Below are 21,743 nucleotides of genomic sequence, written 5' to 3'. Positions count from 1 at the left end.
AATCCTCATATCAGTAAAACAATGAAAACTAAAATAATTAAATGAATAAAAGTGAAATAACTAAAACCAATAAAATATTAATATCATGATAATTAAACTCTGTCTTGCAGGGTATGTGGGACTTAGTTGCTGAAAAGCATGAAAAACAGTACGGTATCTTTTACAGAATAAATAAACACTATAACACGAAAATCTACTGCTCATAGTAAATAATTTGGAAAGAACATACTGAAAAATTAAGGTATTCTTCAACCCTCTTGTTTGGGAATTTGAAACATTTATATTCAGATCTTTAACTGATTATCTCCTAATTATTTTTCCTAGAGTCTTATAATTTTAAGCTATTTAACTTTTAAAAATTCACTTCACTTCTATTCACCAGAGAAATATCAATCTAAGTTCTAATAGATATTTCCAAGTCACTAATGATGCAAATTATTACTCTAAACCAGACGTTCAATTTTCATGGACATGTGGAATTTGGGAGAATTAATTTGCCTCTGCCAAGTTAATTTCACCTTCAGATGATGTATTTTGGTAGCAAAAACCATTTACATTTTAAAAGTATATTTATTGACATTCATAACCTACCAGCACAAATATTGGAAATTTAATGTTTTGAGTACTTGAATAGTTTTATTTTTAATCCTTTATAATTATAGTATTTAGGGGAATAGAAACTATATGGTGATTTTTTAAATGCATATGGCAATTAAGATAGCCATGTAAAAGGCTTTATGTCTCTCATTAAGAAATTATACTTCTCAGTTTTATAAATATATAGTAGTAACTTTCAAAGAAACTACTGAATTTATTCTTTAATCATTTTTTATAATGAAGTCAGTCCTGTCCCACTGCCAAAAAAAAAAAAAAAGAAAGAAAGAAATTGACATTCTTTTCTCTTTTTTCCCCTACCCTTATTGTTATATAACTTTAGGGGGAAATTTCACTTTAGCCCTGCTTTATGGTAATATTTTATTATCTGCAAGGGAGTAGTAAATTTTAATATATACAAGTAAATGAGTTTGATAAAAAGCAACAGCCATGTAGACATTTGTTAACTTGACTACACATAAAAATGTCCTAAATAATCAAGGAATAAAATGTATTTCTATATATGTAATGAGAACATCATAAAAGTCAAAATAACATGATAAAAGTTATTATATCCACTTCATTTTTATATTCTATCTGGTGAAAACCTTATGTGCAATTTTAAACTACTGGCTAAAGCTTTATTACAATTCTTAAGGTATGCAACTAATAACAATATCAGATGAACTTATGCTATTGAATAACTTCCAATTTAATATACTAAGCACTGGGAATAAGATGAAAATGGTGGTGATATTTCTAAGCAACTCTTTCTTTCAGTGTTTAATAAAGCAAGGAAATATCTATTAAGTCTATAATTAGCCACTCCTTTTTGTTGGAAGGTCTCAAATAAATTGCCTTTAAGGAATTTAAGAATTCCTCACAGTTTTGAATTTGTCAGTAACTACCTAGAACTTTGAAACTACAGTGTTGTGTCAAAAAAGGTTCACAAAATTTCAGAGGATTATAGATATGAAGTTAAAATGTATTGGCTAATGTTTGTTGTTGAGGTGTGTGTGTGTGTGTGTGTGTGTGTGTGTGTGTGTGTTTTATGTATAACACTAAATATACCATTGGAACCATCTTAAGATGAACAATTCATAGGCACCAAATATATCCACGTTGTTGAATAACCAACACTACTTTCCATCTCCTGAATGTTTTGTTATCCTGAACTCAAACTATGTACCCATCAGTCAGTAACACCCCATATTCCCCTCCCTTCAATCCCCTTGTAACTTCCATTCTGCTTTCTGTTTCTATGAAGTCTAGGTCCTACCTGTAAGCGGGCTCATATAACATTTAAGTTTTTTATGTTTGACATATCACTTACCATAATATTTCAAGGCTTATCCATGTTGGAGCATCAGAATTTAAATTTTTAAAGAATAAACAATATTCCATTGTAGGTTTATCACATTTTATTTCTCCATTCATTTGTTGTTTAATATTTGGATTGTTTCACCTGTTGTAGTATTTTATTATCTTAATACATATCTTTTTGCTTGCTCAACCCAGCATCTAGCACATTTAATTCCCTCACTAAATATACATTGAATTAGTAAATAAATGTGATAAACATGAGGACATCTTAAGCCTTTAGCAATTTAAACACTAAGGTCTATTAGTTCATAGAAAAAAAAATGACTTTGTTTTGGCATTTTTAGAAGAAAAGTAACACAAGCAAATACCTCTACCAGTGGCTAGGGATGCGATGCCATTTACATGCTATTTCAGATCCTTTTGGTTCCACTTCCAACTCCAGCCACTTTTATGGCTTCCAGTTTTGTACACGTTTAAGCAGATTCATACGAAAGTAAATGAATGCAATTTCCATAGACTGAGCAGCCCATTTTCTAGGGCTTCTCTGACATTGTAGTGTAAGAGGCCTGCAGAAAGCCAGTTGGTACTTATTCATGCACAACTTGAAATTGTGAGAGAGTAGCCGAGCGTGGCGGCGCACCCTTGTAATCCCCGCGCTTGGGAGGCAGAGACATGAGGAATCCACAGGTTTGAAGCCAGCCGCGCATGCTGGCTTAGGAGACCCTGTTTCCAAATAAAAAAATATGTAAAAATAGGTCTGGGAGTGTAGCCCGGAGGTAGAAGGGCTTCCAGGAACCCCAGTACCACCAAAAAAAAAAAAAAAAAAAAAAAAAAGAAAAGAAAGGAAAAGAAATTGTGAGAGAGTTAATATTAATGGCAATCACAGGCTCATTCTTAATAAGTATTTAATAGGGACAAGGATATAAATGTTTTGTTTTCTCATCTGCTGGTCTAGAATAGTAGCTTCCTTCTGAAAGTTATTAAGCTCCTCACTTAGTAACTTTGCTGGAAATGGAGCATTTTGTGTTGAGCTCTTAGCATAATAATTCTAGAATTCTGGAAGAATTCCAGAAATTAGTGCTGCATCAAAGATAGCAAATAGTCAACCTCCTTTTCCCATTTGATTGACTGGTACCTAAAAAGAGTAAAACAAAACTGGATGGATAATGAAAGAGAACAGCAAGCTACTGTAAGCTTGGGCCCAATTGCAGTTGTTATGAAAGATGTAGAATCTAAATTAGAAAAATCAACATATCCACTGGTATTTGGTATGCAGATATCAATCTATCCATTTTTCTTAATTTCTATTAATAAGAAAGATAGAAAACTGTTTGCAAATGGACATCCAATGAGAGGAAATCCAAAGAATGGAACCTTGTGGTCTGTGCTAATGCTCATAAGTATATCTGTATCAGAGGAAGAACTGAGTATTAAAGTAGTCTGGAAAATGTGCCATGTCAATGTCAGCCAACTTCTACCTGCAGAATGACTGATCACTGTATCAAAGATGGCTACTGTTATGGTATGAATATAGAATGTTCCCTGATAACTGAATCATTAGGGTTCTAATCTCATTAGAGGATAAATCATTTAATAGACTAATCACTTGAATATATTTATTGAGTGGCAATTTATGCAAGTAGGTGTGCCTCGAGGAGATAGGTCACTTGAGGACGCATCCCTGTCCCTTGCTCTCTCTGCTTCTGATCCCCATGACGTGAGAGCAACATCCCTCCTTGCTGCCAATACTACCACCATTTATGCTTTGGAGTTGGTCCTACAGACTCAAACATCTTAAATCATAAGCCCCAGAAACTCTTAATTCCTCTAAATTGTTTTTGTCTGGTATTTTGGTCATGGCAATGGGAAATCCATCTATAACGGTTCTTATGTATGGATACAGTAGAATAGTGTCCTGCTCCTGAAGGTTAATCTAGCTCCTGTTGAACTTCAAGTAGCCAATTGATTACATCACATATTTACCATGAATGGGACAGCAATGCATTGCAATCCGAATGGACACCTGCCGTTATATAGGTTTACCTCCTTTGCCTACAGTACTTCCACTAGCACTGTGATCAGAGGAGGTTCAGAATGACTGACCTCTTGGCTTCTTATTTTATGTTTGTATAGTGTCGCTTTGTTCAGACGAATTTATCTTATAGTAAAGAATTGAAACAATGGACAATGACAATGGAACTCACTGCTCTCTCTACATATTTAATTACCCCAAAGTAGCTGTCTTAATTAGAATAGCAGTATGGCTTCTTAAAGACTTAAGTTGAAAAATAAAAAATATTATTTGATTGAAGAAGTGTTTTCCAAGATGTACTGAGTTGAATATAAAATATATCATTTTACTATAAAGCTAAAACACATGAGTTAAAACCAGTGGTGAAGTAAGTTTGGCCATCTCTCCATCACTTCATATGATCCATGTTGGAAATTTATGCTTTCCATTTTTATGATATTAACCTCTGCTGAGCTGAATGACATAGCTCCAGGGGAAACCGATACAGATATTGAGCTGCTCATTATCTTGAAAGTCTATAATGAGCAAAATGAGAATATCTGAGTGGTATAAGAAGTGGTTGTATCAGGATACCCTTATAGTCTACTTCAAGCAGGGAAAATCAGGAGTCAAAAAAGAAATGCTTAATCTTTCTGTCAGGGGATGATGGGTTCATTCCTTACCTCAGGAACTCAAGATGAGCAGGGTTCTTGGCTTCTATGGCAGAAAAGAATTTTAGCACATGCCAGTCAGAGACAGAGACAGAGGTTTATATAGGAAAGTAGGGAGAATACGGGCATCTTAAGTGGGAGAGACTGCTTTTGGGGTCTTTACAGCCCATCTTTTATAGAAGATGTTGTGAAGGAGTGGGTAGGGGCACATGGCAAGGATTAGGGGCTCAGCCCCTTTTAAAAAAATTCTCAGTTTCCTGCCATTTCATTGGTAAGTGTGGGGAGGGGGATGATCCTATGTTTACTGAATATCACAGGAATTTCAGGTGGGAAGATAGGCCATTATGATTAAAAAATACGGGCCTTGAGGATCTTTCCCTAACAAAGGACAGGCCAGTGTTGAAATTCCTTAAAAAACTGGGAATAGATCCACCCTAGGATCCAGCTCTACCACTCCTGGGTATTTTTCAAAAGGGGTTGAAATCAGAGAACTACAGTAACATATACATACCTATGTTTATAGCAGCATAATTTGTAATGGCCAAAATATGAAACCAATCTAGGTCTCCATCAATAGATGAATGGATTGCAAAATTATGGGAAATACACACAATGGAATTCTATTCAGCTATAAAGAAGAACAAAATCATGCCATTTGCAAGAAAATGGAAAGATCTGGAGAACCTTATGTTAAGTGAGATCAGCCAAGCACAGAAAGAGAAGGGACATATGTTTTCTCTAATATGCCCAAACTAGGAAGTATTGGGGATACCAGAGGGACTCCTGATAATGGAGGAGAAATCTCAGCAAAGCTAGAATGAAAGGATAGGAGAGGAAGAAGGCTGAGGTTGATTAATAGAGGAACTACATGAGAATATGTGTAAAAGTATGAATAGAGCATGGTTAATCTGGACACTCAAACGGGGTGGGGGGCACCAAACACAGTCTAAACGTATACCATTTTCAGTATGTTCCACATATAAATAATTTTTTAAAAAAAGAAAGGACAGTCCAGATAGGCTATTATGATTAAGGTATTTTATTAACAGCTTTTGCCTAAGAAAGAGCAGAACATCCTCTGATCACAGAGCTCCTCATAGAAGTAGCATAGGCACAGGAGGTAGTGTGAAGATAATGAAATTTCTAGATTTTAAAACTATATTTGCTTCCTTCTTTTCCAGTTTTCATCCTTTTTACCATTTCTATCCTACCTCATTTCTGTCCTGTGGATTGAGAGTTCTTAAATATATTGGGTAAAGTTTCTCAGAAAGCTCCATGGAGTTCAAACCAGCTATTCATAGTAGGGGGCAAAATGATCACAGGTGTTTGTAATGGCTTTCCCTGGATCCCCTTCCCTGTTTATCTCCATTTGTGCCTTATCCCTAATCCAAGGAATTAATTCTAAAATAAGCTTATCATGAGTTCTACTTTCAGAATAACCCAAGGGGGAAAAAAAAGCATGGTTTTATCTTAGTTTGGCTAAATGATGATTTCACTTACTATGTTTATCAGAGCCCACTGGAATGGAGTAAGGATTATGAAAGGCCTCTTTATCTATAGAGATTCCAGTTATTTGATTCTCCAGCATTATGTCAGGGGGTACCTGTGTAAAGGTAGCTCACTTTTAGACAATTGTGGTAGAAGAACAAGAGTAAATAAAATAGAGGACCAAAACTTACTCCTCCCCTGTACTCACAAAGGAATGTAACTATAGATTAAGTGGTTTACAGAGGGTCAGATATTCAGGCAACCACTTATAGAGAAGTAAAAGTCATATATGGCCTTTTAGAAGGTCACCTAGGTCAGTAACCTGCTGAGAAATTCTCACCTCTTGCCCTTTCTGTACCCAGCTTCCTTGAGCAAGAAATCCTGCAATCACTAACTGTTATGTGTCAATTTCTGTAAGTCTGCCTGCTTCTGCCATTTGTCACAAATCTATAAAATGGGAGCTCATGTGGAACTTGGGGCCAGAGTCTTTCTGGATCTATTCTACTTCGTCCTGCCAGTGTAATAAACTTTCTCTTTTCCACCCTAATTGGCATTGGGTCAATTATTCTAGAGAATTTCTGCAACACAATTGTAACTGAAGATCTCCAGCTTGATATGCTTATGTTTTTTAGGGGCACACTCATATAGTTCTTAGTTTTGACTATGCTTTGACATCAGTGACAAGACAACCTATTTAAACTAATAAAGCATATACATTTGCTAGATTTGATGTCACTATCCTAAATCCATTCTCTTAAGCAATGGATATTAGTAATTTTGACACATCTTCAAAGCTATTGAGTTTATAAATTTATAAGATTAATGATTACTGCCCTCATTTCAGAAGTATTCAGCTGCCAGACACATGTAACTCTCAAGTTTTCTTTTTATTATTTTTTTATTCTTTGGGTCATAACTATTTAGGGAAAAGAGTGAGTTTATTGTTTCATAGAATGGCTGTGCTACTCTTCAAAGAGAGATTTATAATTTAAACATTTATTAAGGATATTAGTATCCCTTCTGTTGCTTTGTATTCAAAGTTCTAAGAATCTCAAAATTTTCTGGATAAATTTAAAAGTTGGGAAGAAAAACACAAACTTAGTATCTGCTGCCCTGAATAATACCTTCCCCAAGGAAGTCCCTTATTTGAATGCCACCTTACTCAAAAGTAGGATACTCTTTATTATGACACCATGACTGCTCTATGTGGGTTGCTCAAACTTTTCTTTTTTTGGATGCTTAACTACACCCATTGAAACAGTAGAAATATTTGAGGGGCTGATAAATTTATATTTTTTCTTGAATTTATCAAGACTAACCCTATTTAAAAATATAAAGCCTACCAAACAGAATAACATAATCTTTATTTTTTATTTCTAGCACTTGATAAAATAAATCAAATGAGATAATAGATGTGAAAATACCTTATGATTGTATCATAGACAGCAAGATAAATTTTGTGGGTTCTTGGCTTCCATTTCAGAAAGAATTTTAAATGCACCAGTCAGAGATATAGGCTGAGGTTTTAACTCAAGTAAAGACACATGTTCAGGGTAAGCACTGGCCATCTAAAAAAGCACAAGAGGTTTAAGAGTGTGAGAGAGCTCGAGAGCATGAGAGGGCTCCAGAGGCTTCTGCCTAAGACACACCCTATAGGAGTTAGACAAAATTATGATCTTTCCAGATTTTATTTCGTTCTCTCTCCTCTCCTCTCCTCCCCTCTTCTCTCTGTCTCTCTCTCTGTCTCTGTCTCTCTCTCTTTCTCTCTCTCATTCTTTTTCCCTTTTTTAATTAATTAATTAAAAAAATTTTTTTGCAGTCCTGGGGATGGAACCCAGGGGCATTCTACTTCTGAGCTACACGCCCAGCCCAAATTTTTATTCTTTACTTTGAAACAGGGTCTCACTGAATTGCAAGGGGCCTCACTAAATAGTAGCTGAGGCTGTCTTCAAAGCACAATCCTCCTGTCTCAGCCTCCCAAGCATGGGAATTACAAGCCTGTGCCACCACGCCCAGCTACCTTTTCATTTTATAAAACTGTTTTCCTTTTCTTCCCAATTCATTTCCTTTTTACCTAATGTTTGATTTCTTTTATTCTACCTTAATTGGATCTGTGAAGTCTCCCAATGGAGCACATGTGTTGGCACTGCAGAGTGTTCAGATATGATATTACTGAACCTTTGGCCTCATCAGTGGATTAATCTATTTGATAGATTAATAACTTGACTGATTTACTGGATGGTAACTATAGGCAAGTAGGGCATGGCTGGAGAAAGACTGGGAGCGTGGTCTTGGATTATACATATTTGTCCCTGTGAGGAGCCTGCTCAGGCTGGGCTCGCTAGCGCATGCGTGTTCTCTCGCTCTCCCTCTCTCTCTCTCTCCCTCCCTCTCTCCCTCCCTCCCCCTCCCTCCTTTCTTCCCTCCCTCTCCACCTCCTTCCCTCCCCATCCTTTTCCTGGCCGCCATGGCCTAACAACTTTTTTCTGTTATGTCTGTCTGTGTTTCTGTCTATAACAGGCTGATGATGGACTGAACCTGTGAACCATAAACAAAAATAAACCTTTCTTTCTTTGAGTTGTTCTTATCAGGTATTTTGGTCACAGCAATGAAAAACTAACACAAAACTTTAGAAATAATAAGTATAGAAATAAAATTAAATATAGCAATGTAATTTGGCAGCACAGTGTATAAGGCACCTGTCATTGACATGTTTTGAGTTTGAGGTACCTTTAGTTATACCTGTGTATATTCATGGTGAAATGATATAACTATATAGAAAATAAAATGTTCAGAATTTCTCACAAATTTAACATATTATTCAAATGAATTGAAAGATAAAAACTTTAATATATTTTTCTGCATCTCTGTATTTGAAAATGAATTTTCAGAAAAAACAATGAAGAAATATAAGATTATAATAGTGCAAAGCCTTCATATGAAAGACATAGGAAATATCATAAACAAAAATAATATTAAATACCAGGAGAAAATGAATTTAATCCTTATAGAAAATGTTAAGCCATGTGTGGTTGCGTATGCTTGTAATCCCAGTTCTTAGGAGGCTAAAACAGGAGGATCGTGATTTGCAGCCAGCCTCAGCTACTTAGTGAGGCCCTCTGCAACTTAGTGAGACCCTGTTTTAAAATATAAAGAATAAAAATAGGACTGGGGGTGTAGCTCAGAGGTAGAATGCCCTGGCTTCAATCCCCAGTACCAAAAAATAATGTTAATATTACCAATTAAATGTGTTGATATAACAAGAGAAGTCAATGAGACTTTTGAAAACCATAGAAACTACTTCACAGAAGAGGAGATAACTGAAGTCATATGTAATAAATGATCAATTAAGCCAGGCATTGTGGTACACATTTGTAATCCTAGCATTTGGGAGACCCTGTTTCAAAATAAAGAATAAAAAATAGGGCTGGGGTATAGACCAGAGGTAGAAGGCCCCTTGGTTCTATCCCCAGTAATGCAAAAATAAATAAATAAATTGAAAACAGTGAATTATATGGATGTATCCAGTACACACACACACACACACACACACACACACACACACACACACACACTGTTAAAATAACCAATACTGATCAGGATGTAGTAGTGGGCTATAGATTTCCACAGGTTTCTTTGAAAAATCAGTTAGACAACTCATATTTCAAAACTTCAAAATTGTCACATCCTTTGACCTAGTTCTTAACCTTTATGGAGTCTTGACTAAAGAAATTATAACTGATGCATGTAGACTTTAAAATGTTGTCATACAAAAATGTGAGTCTTTTTGTCTGAAAGAAAGGCACTTTACAACTTTATCACAAATTTTCTTCTTAAAAGTCATACTTAGCATACGTTATGAGATGGTAGGAGTTAATGGCATGGTTCATATTGTATTCTCTTAGAAATGTGGAAACCAGGGCTCAAGATGTTAAGTAATTTACTCAAGAAAGATCAAACAAGATGGGTCCTAAAAATAGATTATTGTATTTAGCAATTGTAAAAATCAGTTATCCTAGTCACTGATTCCTCATTCATTTCTCATCAGATTTAAAGCGCTTCTTCTAATTTTGAACATTTAATTTGATACTGATATAATTTCTTATTAAAGTTTAATTACTTATTGAAGATGAAATCTCAGCTTGACTTCCACAGTGATCTCTCCTTATCCACCAAACTGATTTGTCATTTGAGAGTTCTGTTTTAAATTACATTTAAATTAAATTAAATTAAACTCAAGTAAAGGATGCTATGAGCTTTTATTTTGTTTTTCTTTAAAAGAAATTTTTAGCCCGTGTTAGGTCACTAAGCATTCAAAATTTATTTGGTGCTTGTACATTCACAAGTCTTTACAAAGAGGTCTACCAGGAAGAGCATGCATTCATACTTAAATTAACAAAATAATTTTGAGTGCTAGAGTATGGTAAACATTTGGTTTGCCAATTTATAGAACTATTTATAGGACATATAATTAAAGACCACATATTTGTTTTTACCCACAGCAAAAATCCTTTCAAAAGCTCAAATGAATACAAAACGAGTAAAATTATGTTTCAGTACTGAAAAAAATGAAGAGGATACTATCAGTTCTGGAGACTACAAAGGATTAAATAAAGGAATAAAGGAATTGTTAAAGGAATAAAGACTATCTGACCTTTTGAGTGAAAACAGTCAAAGGATAGACCATTCAAAAAATAAGCAAATCAGATTGCTCCAATAGGACCTCAGGTTTAGAACAATAACAGTTGGCAGATATCAAAGAGACAGGGAAAGGGGAAACATAAACTGCTGGTGGAAGGGAAAATGAATACAATTTGGAGGGCATTTTAAAATATATATGTCAAAAGCTTGAAAACACGCAAAGCCTTTGGTCAAGTTATTTGACCAATGCACAACAAATGTTGATTGTAACATTCTTTATAATATTGAAAACCATCAAAAAAAGACCTAAATTTCACCAATAGAACACTGATAAAATAAAGCATAGTAACTTGATAGGATAAAGTGCTATGCAACCACAATATAGAACTAAATTTAAAAATATGAAGAGCAAAGGAGACTAAGTAACTGCCTAGTAGGTTAAATTTGTGTCTCTATTGAAATAAAACTATTTGTAATAAAATGTTAGAACAAAAAAGCTGACCTTAAAACAATTTTAGAATAATTCAAAATTTATTTATATGCATTTTTATTTGCCTAAAAGGATGACAGCTAATTATGAGTACTAGTTACTCCTAGTTTATGGGATTGCGGAGGATTCTTTTTCCTATTATTTAGCAGTAATTTCTCATTATTTACATTGTTTTGCTTGAGTAGAAAGAGTTTTTTTAAGTTGACTGCAAATTTCAAAACATAATATTGTGTAGCATTCAAGAGACAGATTTAGTGTATTAGTAAAATGTTTGTGTTCTCCTTGATCTTGGTGGTAAAGTTCTATAACCAAATCCAGAAGGAGAAAACACAGTATCTCATTTGAAGGATGCAAGCATATTTAGTCAAACAAGTAACTGGCTCATTTGAGTTTTATAGCAAACAGGGACAGAAAGTAGTTTGCATAATTTTCTCTTGCTTCTTTTATGGTGTTTATCTTTTATAAGGCTCTTTGGAACAGTTGCTGGCCACCTGTCAATAACGTGGCCTTTTAAAGGCTCAACCTTCATTGTTCTCATGCCCTTGACATATGAAAAACAGTCTTAGAAGAAGTCAGTGTTGAATATAGTGAGGAAAATACTAATTTTAAATTTAAAAGGCTGTCTTTTATAGACTGAAATAAGAGTTTTGAATGACAGGAAGAGAGTAGGCATGTTATAACATCCTTGTTAGCAGAAATAATGATAAATTCATTATTTTATCAACATTTTTAGAAAGTTAATGAAGCAGTCTATCTGAAGTTTCAGCCCATGAAAACTAAGCCAAATAGCATTCATTTGTCACAAATTTGCATAAGTTTATATTGATTCCATGTGAAAATATTTATACTGTTAGTCTATCAGTTACATAAATATTTTGGATATATAAACAGTTGTTTTAACTTCTTTTAGTGAAATAAGACATCCAATGTTTCTTTCTAGATTTACATAAAATCTGTCAAACTAAGTGTTCTACACATATTTATTGACCCACATCCTCAAAACATTTTGCATGGTACTGAATAAACATAATCCTACCAATCTGTACACAGGAATACATTTCCATTCTTAAGGGGATACTATCCAAGCCCTTATGGAGAAAGCTGCCTATCCTTTGTTTTTGTTCAATTAGATTCTGAGCTCCCTTTAAGTAACCAACAATAAATGAAGCACCTTTCAAACCAATGGAAATTCTTTCTGTTTTTCTTTAAAAAGAATCCCCCCAACCTTTCCACTACCACATCTTCTCATCCTTAGCAACATAAGATGTAAGGCTCACTTTACATAATTCAGGACAATTTATATTAAATATCACATTCTTATTTTGTACCTGGCATTAGACTTTGTGCTGTTATTAAGATAGTTTGAATATTTTATTTTAAACTTTATTTTAACCATTTGTTCTCCCTGAAACCTGGCAACTAATTGGGTTAAGAATTCTTAGTTGTCAAAAGCAGTTTTAGATATGGTCCTTTTTCTGTTACATGTGTGATTATTTCAGGACTGCTTGGAGAGCAAAAGTAGACAGCCCTTTATCAGGGATACTGTGGTAAAGATCTGATCTTTCAAGAGATGGTTAATTGGACACACATGCAGTACCCAAGGTGCAATCAAAAGATAAGACAGCAGTTTAAGGCTGAAAGTAGACCAGTTCTTTTTAGGCTCAATCATGATTATATTGCCACTTGGGCTTTCACTGATGCCTTCATGCGTTTTATTCTTTCTTTCTAGCATCAGTAGCTATTTTTATAGATCTCTGTGGAGTTTGCTTGGCATACCCTATCTTTTGGTTCTCAATGTACTCAAAATGAAATAAACTCAACATTGTTATCTGCAAGTAGCTGGTTAATAAGAATCTGTGACAATCTTATTGAATGGAAATTGAAATGTGTTTGTATTTATATTGTATGTTCTTCTTTGTTGTCTATGTATATTTCATAAATTCTTACTTACAATAAGTGTATATAAAATGGTGTAGAAGTTTTCTTGAACTCAACTTCTTTTTTCCTGGTGTTACTGACATCAATCATGTAATGCCTTAGACATTAAGATGTATCAACCAGTTCCTTTCCTTTCTGAACAAAGTAACTGAGGAAATTCATTTAAAAGTAAGCCAAGAAATTAAAGACATAATCAGAGAACAAAATGAATGTAGCTAATTGTTTTAATTAATTACAGAATTATAGAATTTTATAAATATAATTAAGCATACGTAAAAAGATATACATATGTGTGCAATTCATGGTATCCAGTGAGGATCACCAAAGTAAGAATCTTATTTTTCTAATGAATTCTAAAAAAAAAAAACTCACGTCAATATTTTTATATGACAAATAGCAACATATTAGTCCATTTTTCAAAAATCTATTGTTATCAATTAGCCAGTCTTTGAAGTAGGGTCAACATTGATTTAAAAAATTAAAAACTAAGAGAAAAATAGGTATTCAAAGAGGTGTACACAGTTGAGAAAATTTAGTTTCCTTTAACTAAAGAATAAAAATGTACTTCCTGTATCACTTAGAAAGTCCTTTTATCCCTCTAAAAAAAAGAGAATATTTGATACATTATTTCATAAATAATATGTCATTATTAAACTTTTGATTTCCTATTTTTCTTCTGATTTTTTCAAGGCATTTACCATTTTTAGTAGAAATAAAATAGGACGACAATTGAATCACAAAACTGTGGTATATACACTCAGTGGACTGTTACTCAGCCACACAAAGAACAAAATTATGTGATTTGCAGGAAAATAGATGAAACTTGAGAATTTGATGCTAAACAAGATTAGCCAGTTTCAGAAAACAAATAGTTATATGTTTTCTGTCATTTTTGGAAGCTAGAGTGAAATTGAGAAACAAGAAAGCTCAGATAAAGGAGTAGAGACTCCGGTGGAACAATGGAGGGTTATGAGGGGAGGTAGGAGGGAGGATAGAAATGTAATGAAGGTTAAAGTCTAAATAATGCCAGGTACATTATATATATATATATATATATATATATATATATATATATATATATGAAATTATCAGTGCCAATCTCAATGACATGTACTGGGAAGGGGAAGAAAAAGGTGAGATCTGGAGAGAAATACACCAAGTGTTGTATGCATGTATTTTACTGTTACTCTATACCTCAGTATGATGTATAATTATATCAATAGAAATAAAAAAAGAGCACAAATCACAAGAATCAGAGTTTTATGTTGAAGCTTTAAAATTCTACCATTTACCTTAGAAAAAGAAATAATATAGGGAATATAAGGTCCCTGTCACTTGTAAGAAGTATTTTAAAGTTAAAGACACCTACATTCCACCCTTAAGTCATTGAGCTAACTATTTCTTAAAATAGCTCTATAATAACAAAGAGTTCATCTTTAGGAAATGAATAAATGAATAACCCCCAAAAATCCCCTTAACAAAACATTCAGAAAGTTGCAAAGGTCCTTTAGTTGTATTTAAATTCCTTTACTCATCTTTATACTTCACTGGGGAAGTGAGAAAAATTAATTTTTGGTAAAATTAAAGGCAGAAGGTGATAAAATAAAGATTTTCCACTTCCCAGCTCTGGTTACGAGTCAACACATTCAATTTTGTCAGTACATGCAACACAACTATTAGACCCTTGCAGTCAGACCCTATAGCAATAAAAAATGAGGTGGAAGAGAACATGTTCCACAAAATAGTTAATCGCCCAAGAAAGGAAGAGCCTGAAGGAGTTCTTCAGGAAGAGCTATTTTCTTTGGCAGATACTAAAGGGGATTTGATGGTTGTGAGGAAGGAGTAATGGGTTTTTCACTATCACTAATTTCCCATGCCCTTTATGAGCAAGGATTTCTAGCTGCCTACAATAAAGGAAATGAATAAAAGCAAACTTTTAGTAATCCCAAAAGGATCCAAAGTGAAATTGCCCCAGCAGTTACTTTATATAGACACGGCGACACAGTTCCCTTTGTAAAATTACCTAGTGAAGTTCATTCCTTTCCAGTCTTATAGTACAGAGACCTACTTTATAACACTTCAGGGAAGTCAATGTACTAGGTCTTGAGACATCTGTCTGGAACGTGAAGTAACCTGTGGTTTTCTTCCCGTGGCACTGTTAACTCTTATGTCCTTTTGTAGGTCCTTGGGGCCGATGCATGGGGGATGAATGCGGTCCAGGTGGCATCCAAACCAGGGCCGTGTGGTGCGCTCACGTGGAAGGCTGGACGACGCTGCACACCAACTGCAGGCAGACCGGGAGACCCAGTAACCAGCAAAACTGCTTCAAAGTTTGCGACTGGCACAAAGAGTTGTACGACTGGAGGCTGGGGCCCTGGAATCAGTGTCAGCCAGTGATTTCAAAACACCTGGAGAAACCCCGGGAGTGTACCAAGGGGGAAGAAGGCATTCAGGTGAGAGACATCACATGCATCCAGAAAGACCAAGACTTGCCTGCCGAGGACATCATCTGCGAGTACTTCGAGCCCAAGCCTCTCCTGGAACAGGCCTGCCTCATTCCTTGCCAGCAAGATTGCATTGTGTCTGAGTTTTCCGCCTGGTCTGAATGCTCCAAGACCTGCGGCAGCGGGCTCCAGCACCGGACGCGGCACGTCGTGGCGCCTCCCCAGTTCGGAGGCTCTGGCTGTCCAAACCTGACGGAGTTCCAGGTGTGCCAGTCGGGTCCCTGTGAAGCCGAGGAGAGCATGTACAGCTTGCAGGTGGGGCCCTGGAGCGCTTGCTCCATGCCGCATTCCCGGCAGGTGAGACAGGCCCGGAGACGCGGGAAAAATAAAGACCGTGACAAGGACCGAGGCAGAGGAGTAAAGGATCCGGAGGCCCGAGAACTTATCAAGAAAAAGAGAAATCGCAACAGGCAGAACAGACAAGAGAACAGATACTGGGACATCCAGATTGGATATCAGACCAGAGAAGTTATGTGTACTAACAAGACCGGGAAAACTGCTGATTTAAGGTAATATTTTCTTTTCATCTATTATATCTGTCTGTCTGTGAAGACCAGGAGTACTTAAAATTTACTCTCTAGTCGGGCATGGTGACGCACGACTGTAGTCCTAGTACTTGGGAGGCTAAGATAGCAGGATCGCAGGTTCAAAGACATCCTCAGCAACTTAGCAAGACCCTAATTCAAAATATAAAACAAAATAGAAGTAGAATGCCAGACTTCCAGGTGATGTATACATGTATGCCCCCACCATTTTGTACATCATTGAGATGTATGACTACAATGCACCAATAAAAAATTTTAAAATGTAGAATGACTCTGGGTTCAATCCCAGTACCCAAAACAAAAATTAACATGTACTGTCCAAACTCCCGGAATACACAGCCTGTACAAGCTACTCCTAAGCTAACACTTTTAAGGGTTTGTTGTTTTTGTTGTTGTTGATGATGTTTTCACATTAATCGTGTTTAGGCTGTATAGACTCGGGTTAATTTAAATTTCCCTTTCAAAGTCTGGTTCTCCTTGAGAAAATACTGCTTTGTTAGGTCAATAGTGCAAGTTCCCCCTAAGATCAAAGAAAAAGCAATTACTAAGAGACTGGAGTATTGGGAGTTGAAATTTGGATACTTATTTTTGTGAGTTAATAGAATAAGGCACACTTGTAATCTCTCCAAGTTTATAGCATTTTCAGAATTACCCTATAAACAAAATCTGTTCTGAACAATGACCTAGGGAGCTATACCTAAGAATAATTTCCTTGTACATTTTACAAAATAGAATAACTCTCTCTAGAGAAGAAAACAGGAACCAGCAGGAAATAAGGTAGGTAGAAGATAGTTAATCATGAGTGGCCTAGCTTAGAAAATATAATTAATTGGCCGCAATTCTTAGATGGAAATTATTTGGCAAATTATCTTTGGGTACATAATGACTATATCCTGAAAGGCTACCTTATGTATGATTTATTTGCTGTGAAAATCATTCTCATTGAGGATTATCTGAAGAATATGATGTTCTCTGGTCATTCTAAATTTTGCTCTTGGATAAACCAGACCATCTGGGAGTGGCATATCTGGATCATTTGCATAATTGCTTTTACTGAAATATTTATGAAGTTATGATTTGGACTGAACTGAAGAAATTATAGTATCATTACTCAGAATTTTATATCATATTTATTGTGGAAATGACATTGAGAGTATCATCTACTTTATCACGCAGTCTGTTCTCTTGATTAAAAACATAAGAAAAATTTTACTGAAGTCTCAACCCATATGCTTCTGGTGAGCAGCTGTATTGTTTTTCTTATGGCCCCTGGAAATCTTGTAGCAGATCACATTTTCCTGTTTATTTTGGCTGTTTGGAACCTAAATGAGATTGTGTGGTAGTGCATGTTATTTGCTAACATACCGCACTAGCTTTATTTATTTTTCTCTCCCTCTCATTATCTTTCCTTCATACATTCTTGGCTAGTGATTTTCCTATGTATGGATTTTGAAATAGAGTGGAAAGTCTTTTTTATTTAGGACATAACTTAAATAAATGAGTGAGTAAAACAAACGACTTATTAATCTAAGTAACTTACTCCCACAATAGCATTGTGTTAGTTGCTATGTTAAAAATATTTGCCACTCCCTCCTTTCTTTGCATTCCTATAATTTCACTTTAGCTGTGCAGTAATTTTCCCTTTTTCTGTTCTGGTGTACACCTTCAATGTATATGTGTATGTATGTGTATTTGTACTACTGATTTTGTGTCATGCACATTTTAAATTCAATCTCTGCTTTTTTCTTTTCTGACTATACTTAGTCTGGTGGTTTCTGTTCTTTTTTTCCTAAAGTATTCCAGTTATGTTAGTTACTTGGCTCCCACCAAGTAATTGAATGTGCCTCCGAGGCAACTGGAGTTGTCTCCTGCTGTCGCTGGGTTGGCATGCTGTAGACATTTAATTTAATGTTGACTTCTCAATTAAAAGTGTAATTAGGATGGTAGCTACCATTGCATAGAACTAATATTCCCATTCAGTTGCTTGAATTAAGCAAATAAACTTGAAAGTGTTCAAATTATTTGTCAGGTGCTTGTACTCCAATACAATGCACATATAAGTCTGCAAATATAATGCATATATATATTCTGACTTATTTGGGTATTGATTAAACTTTATGTTAATCAATTAAATTGATTATGAACATTTCTCTTTAATATGGATTATCATGTATGATTAAGAATATTAAAGTCCTAGTGAAGAAATGATGAAAATCAGAAATTTTTTATCAATTCCTTACTCAAACATCACACTCTGATACCACGAAGACAACCAAGTGAAGAGTGAATCAAATTCATCCTAAAAGCACAGGACCACAAATCAAGGATTTAATGATTAAAATGATTTAAAATATTTGGCCTTCCATCAGATTTAGAAATACTTTTTTTCATGTAAGAGGATAAAAATAATTTAATAAATTTAAAAATATTCTATTATAATAACTAAATTAATTTAGCTAGACAAACCTAAGATTCTTAGTCTGTCATAGATAACTTAAGAGAATGGCTGCTAAAACATCCAAGTTAAAGATACTAGATCTGTCCTGCTTTCTGCTTTCAAACAGACCAAAATCAATATGAGTAAAAGCACAAATGAAAGTCTATTCTTTTAGGACAATAGGAAACAGTCACAATCCCAAACCACTATTGATAGGGAAGATTTGGACAGTGTGGTAAAATTAGACCTAACCGAAAGAAGATATTTAGCGGGAACTTACGTCTTGCCAGATTACATGAACATTCAAAGTCTCCATAAGTACTCAGCTTGGTCTTTCTGAGTTGCTACAGCAGTGATACCCCCATAGAATGGCAAGGTCAGGGTGAGCGAAATGGGCTGATGGAACATCCTGAACTTCTGTATCACAGCTGAATGGCATAGTAGACAGAAATGAGCAAAACAAGCCACTATTTGATCAGTGCCCACTGAACACGATCTGCTGCACAGACTAAAGGAATTAAAGCTTGACAATCAATGGACAAGAATTCTAAACCACTACACACGCATGACACAAGAGGCTTCCTGTGAGCCAGCTTGAATGGTCTTAGCCAGGCCAAGCATTTCTCAAGGAAACCACAGATGTCAGGTGAAACAGGGTTTTCTGAACCCAAAAGAGAAAGAATGTCAGGGTGATTCAAATAGGAGATAAAATTGAGATCAGCTTAAAAGTTAGATATTAGAGCTTAGAAAAGAAATAGGGAAGAATTATAAAAAAAAAACAAGAACTGAAATGAAACACATATTAGAAACAACAAAATGTGGGAAAATGGTAAGATGGGCCAGTGGTAAAGAGACTACTTTGAGAAACCAAGTAAACTAATTATTAAAAGAGATAATGGGTATGGGAACAAAACATAAAACTTACTATGTGAAATTTTGCTGTTTCCAAAAACAGTTCCCAAAAATTAAAATGGGAAAAATCCAAAGAAAGCATTTTCCTGAAGTTAAGGAAGATTTTCATCTTTACACTGAAATTGCACAGAGCCAAAATTCTGCTGGAAGAAGTTGAAATAAAGAACTAATATAAAGCCCAGTAAATATCAATTTTGCACATTTCCTTCGGGAATGATTCTATTTCTAGGAGTTTCTTTTAAAACATATATCTAGGTCTACAAATATATGTACAATTCTTACCACAGCATGTTATAGAAGTACAATCTGTATTCTACCATTAAAGGACTATTTAAATTATGAGGCTTGTACTGTGGAATATTATGCAGATATTACCAAATGAATTATAATTAATTAAACATGAGGGAACAAAGGCAGTTTCATTTCACTCCTCTGCCCTGAAATCAATCAGAAACACCAGTAGTAAGATGGGCGTGGTGGCATACACTTGTAATCCCAGTACTTGGGAGGCTGAGTTAGGTGAATCGCAGGTTTGAGTACAGTCTCAGCTACTTAGGCCCTCCGCTACTTAGTGAGACCTTGTTTCAAATAAAGAATAAAAAGTAGGGCTGACTATATAGGGTTATAGCTAGGAGTTAGAAAGCTTCTGGGTTCAACCCCCACATGCAAAAAAAAAGAAAAAAAATCAATAGTGAAGATATAAACACCTCTATTACTGCTAACAAACAAGGAAAATGGGAAATATGAAAAAACCAGAAGTGTCAACATGATAAGTCTGAATCTTGAGAGTAGAGGAAATGGGAGATTTTCCTGAAATAACCATCCTGGAAGGCCCATCCCAGGATCTTTCTTTAGGTTGTCTCAACATGGTGGCGGTAAAGGTGATGAATATGTCACAGGGAATGTGAGGACAGTTCCTTAAGAGCCAGTTCCTACCCAGAATCACAAGGGATGTGCAGCTGGTGAGGAAAATGTTACTTCTGTGGTCTCCTGGCTTGAGGGAAGCTGTTCAAGTTTGTGGGAAATGTGAATGGGTAATAGAAACAAAAGTTCCAGAGTCACTCAGCAGGGCAGAATGTTTACCTCTGCAGAAGGGTATGACTGACAGAATGTCTGCTAAGCAAGCACACTGAGTAGAAAGTTTGCTCCGATTTTATCATGAATGTGTCCTGCCCTGTTCCCTGACTGGTGAAGGCTTGGGTTCATAACTCTGTGTGATTGGCTAGTTTCAAGCGTAATTCCACATGATTGGCTAGTTTAAAGACAGTAGGGAATTTTGTCTCTTGCACTTTGACAAAGAAAGAAACTTGAGATTCTGGGAAACTGAAAGTTATATAAGCTAAAATGGCTGCTGTCTGACCAGTTTGATGGAAAAAACTTTCATACTTCTTACAAGAGAAGGAGTGGAGGAGAGGAAGCAGACATCTGTAAAAGGACTGGATGTAGAACTTTGCTGTGAGCCATCCCCACTCCTAGAATGCATTATGTGTCCTTTCTTGCCTCCTGCTGAAATAAAGACCTGAATCTTTATATTGAACACACAAGGAGTTTCAGGAAAAAAAGTATAAACTGTCCTGTAGTATGAGAAAATTTAGTGGAAGTACTGCCTACTTTTGTTAAAGTCTCCCATTTGAATGCACTTTGTTTTGTCGTGCTGTCTGACAAAGGCAGTTAATTTTAATTACCAGGCCACTGGAAACACTGCCCAGAAGTCTGGGAAATTCAGCCCAGTAAATTCCTGAGGGAAGAAAATGGAATTAGGATTTTAACGATTTTTGTTGGCTAAGCCCAAAGAAGTACATCTATCCAGCTCTAGATAATTGCACAAAGCAAACACTTCAGGCACAAATATGTAAGGGTGAAAAATGAAGAGAATAATTTAAACACCCCTAGAAAGACTAACACATTGGCATGTGTGTCTCATTTCCCTTATCAATTTTATTTTTTTGTAAGTCTCTATATACATGCAGCTATAGCATTTCAGACAGTATTGGATAATGCTTCTTAAGTATCTTTCTGAATATTTTTCAAACTCGGACTTTCTTCATACACACTTTCTAATTTTCAGTGTAAAAATTGTTGGCCAGAAAATTATATCTCTTATCCACACAGTCAAACTCTTTATGTTTGATTTTTGTTTTACCCCAGAACACCAATTGTTAATTGCTCTAACCTTGTTTTAGGATTGC

The 21,743-nt window shown here is 35.3% G+C and overlaps 1 protein-coding gene across 1 annotated transcript in view; it reads left to right on the top strand.

Moving 5' to 3' along the window:
* The window catches only part of THSD7A (thrombospondin type 1 domain containing 7A), a gene marked incomplete at both ends in the record, with an annotated part of 440,777 nt that overhangs the window by 171,427 nt on the left and 247,607 nt on the right, over positions 1–21,743 (top strand). The window contains one exon of the mRNA XM_080701061.1: positions 15,338–16,169. Coding sequence (XP_080557187.1) covers positions 15,338–16,169 — 832 coding nt within the window. The remainder of the gene's footprint in view (positions 1–15,337; positions 16,170–21,743) is intronic.

The sequence above is a fragment of the Muscardinus avellanarius genome (assembly GCF_963383645.1).
Source record: "Muscardinus avellanarius genome assembly, chromosome: 9".
In the NCBI taxonomy this organism is placed as follows: Eukaryota; Metazoa; Chordata; class Mammalia; order Rodentia; family Gliridae; genus Muscardinus; species Muscardinus avellanarius.
This window is presented reverse-complemented; position numbering and strand designations above follow the sequence as displayed.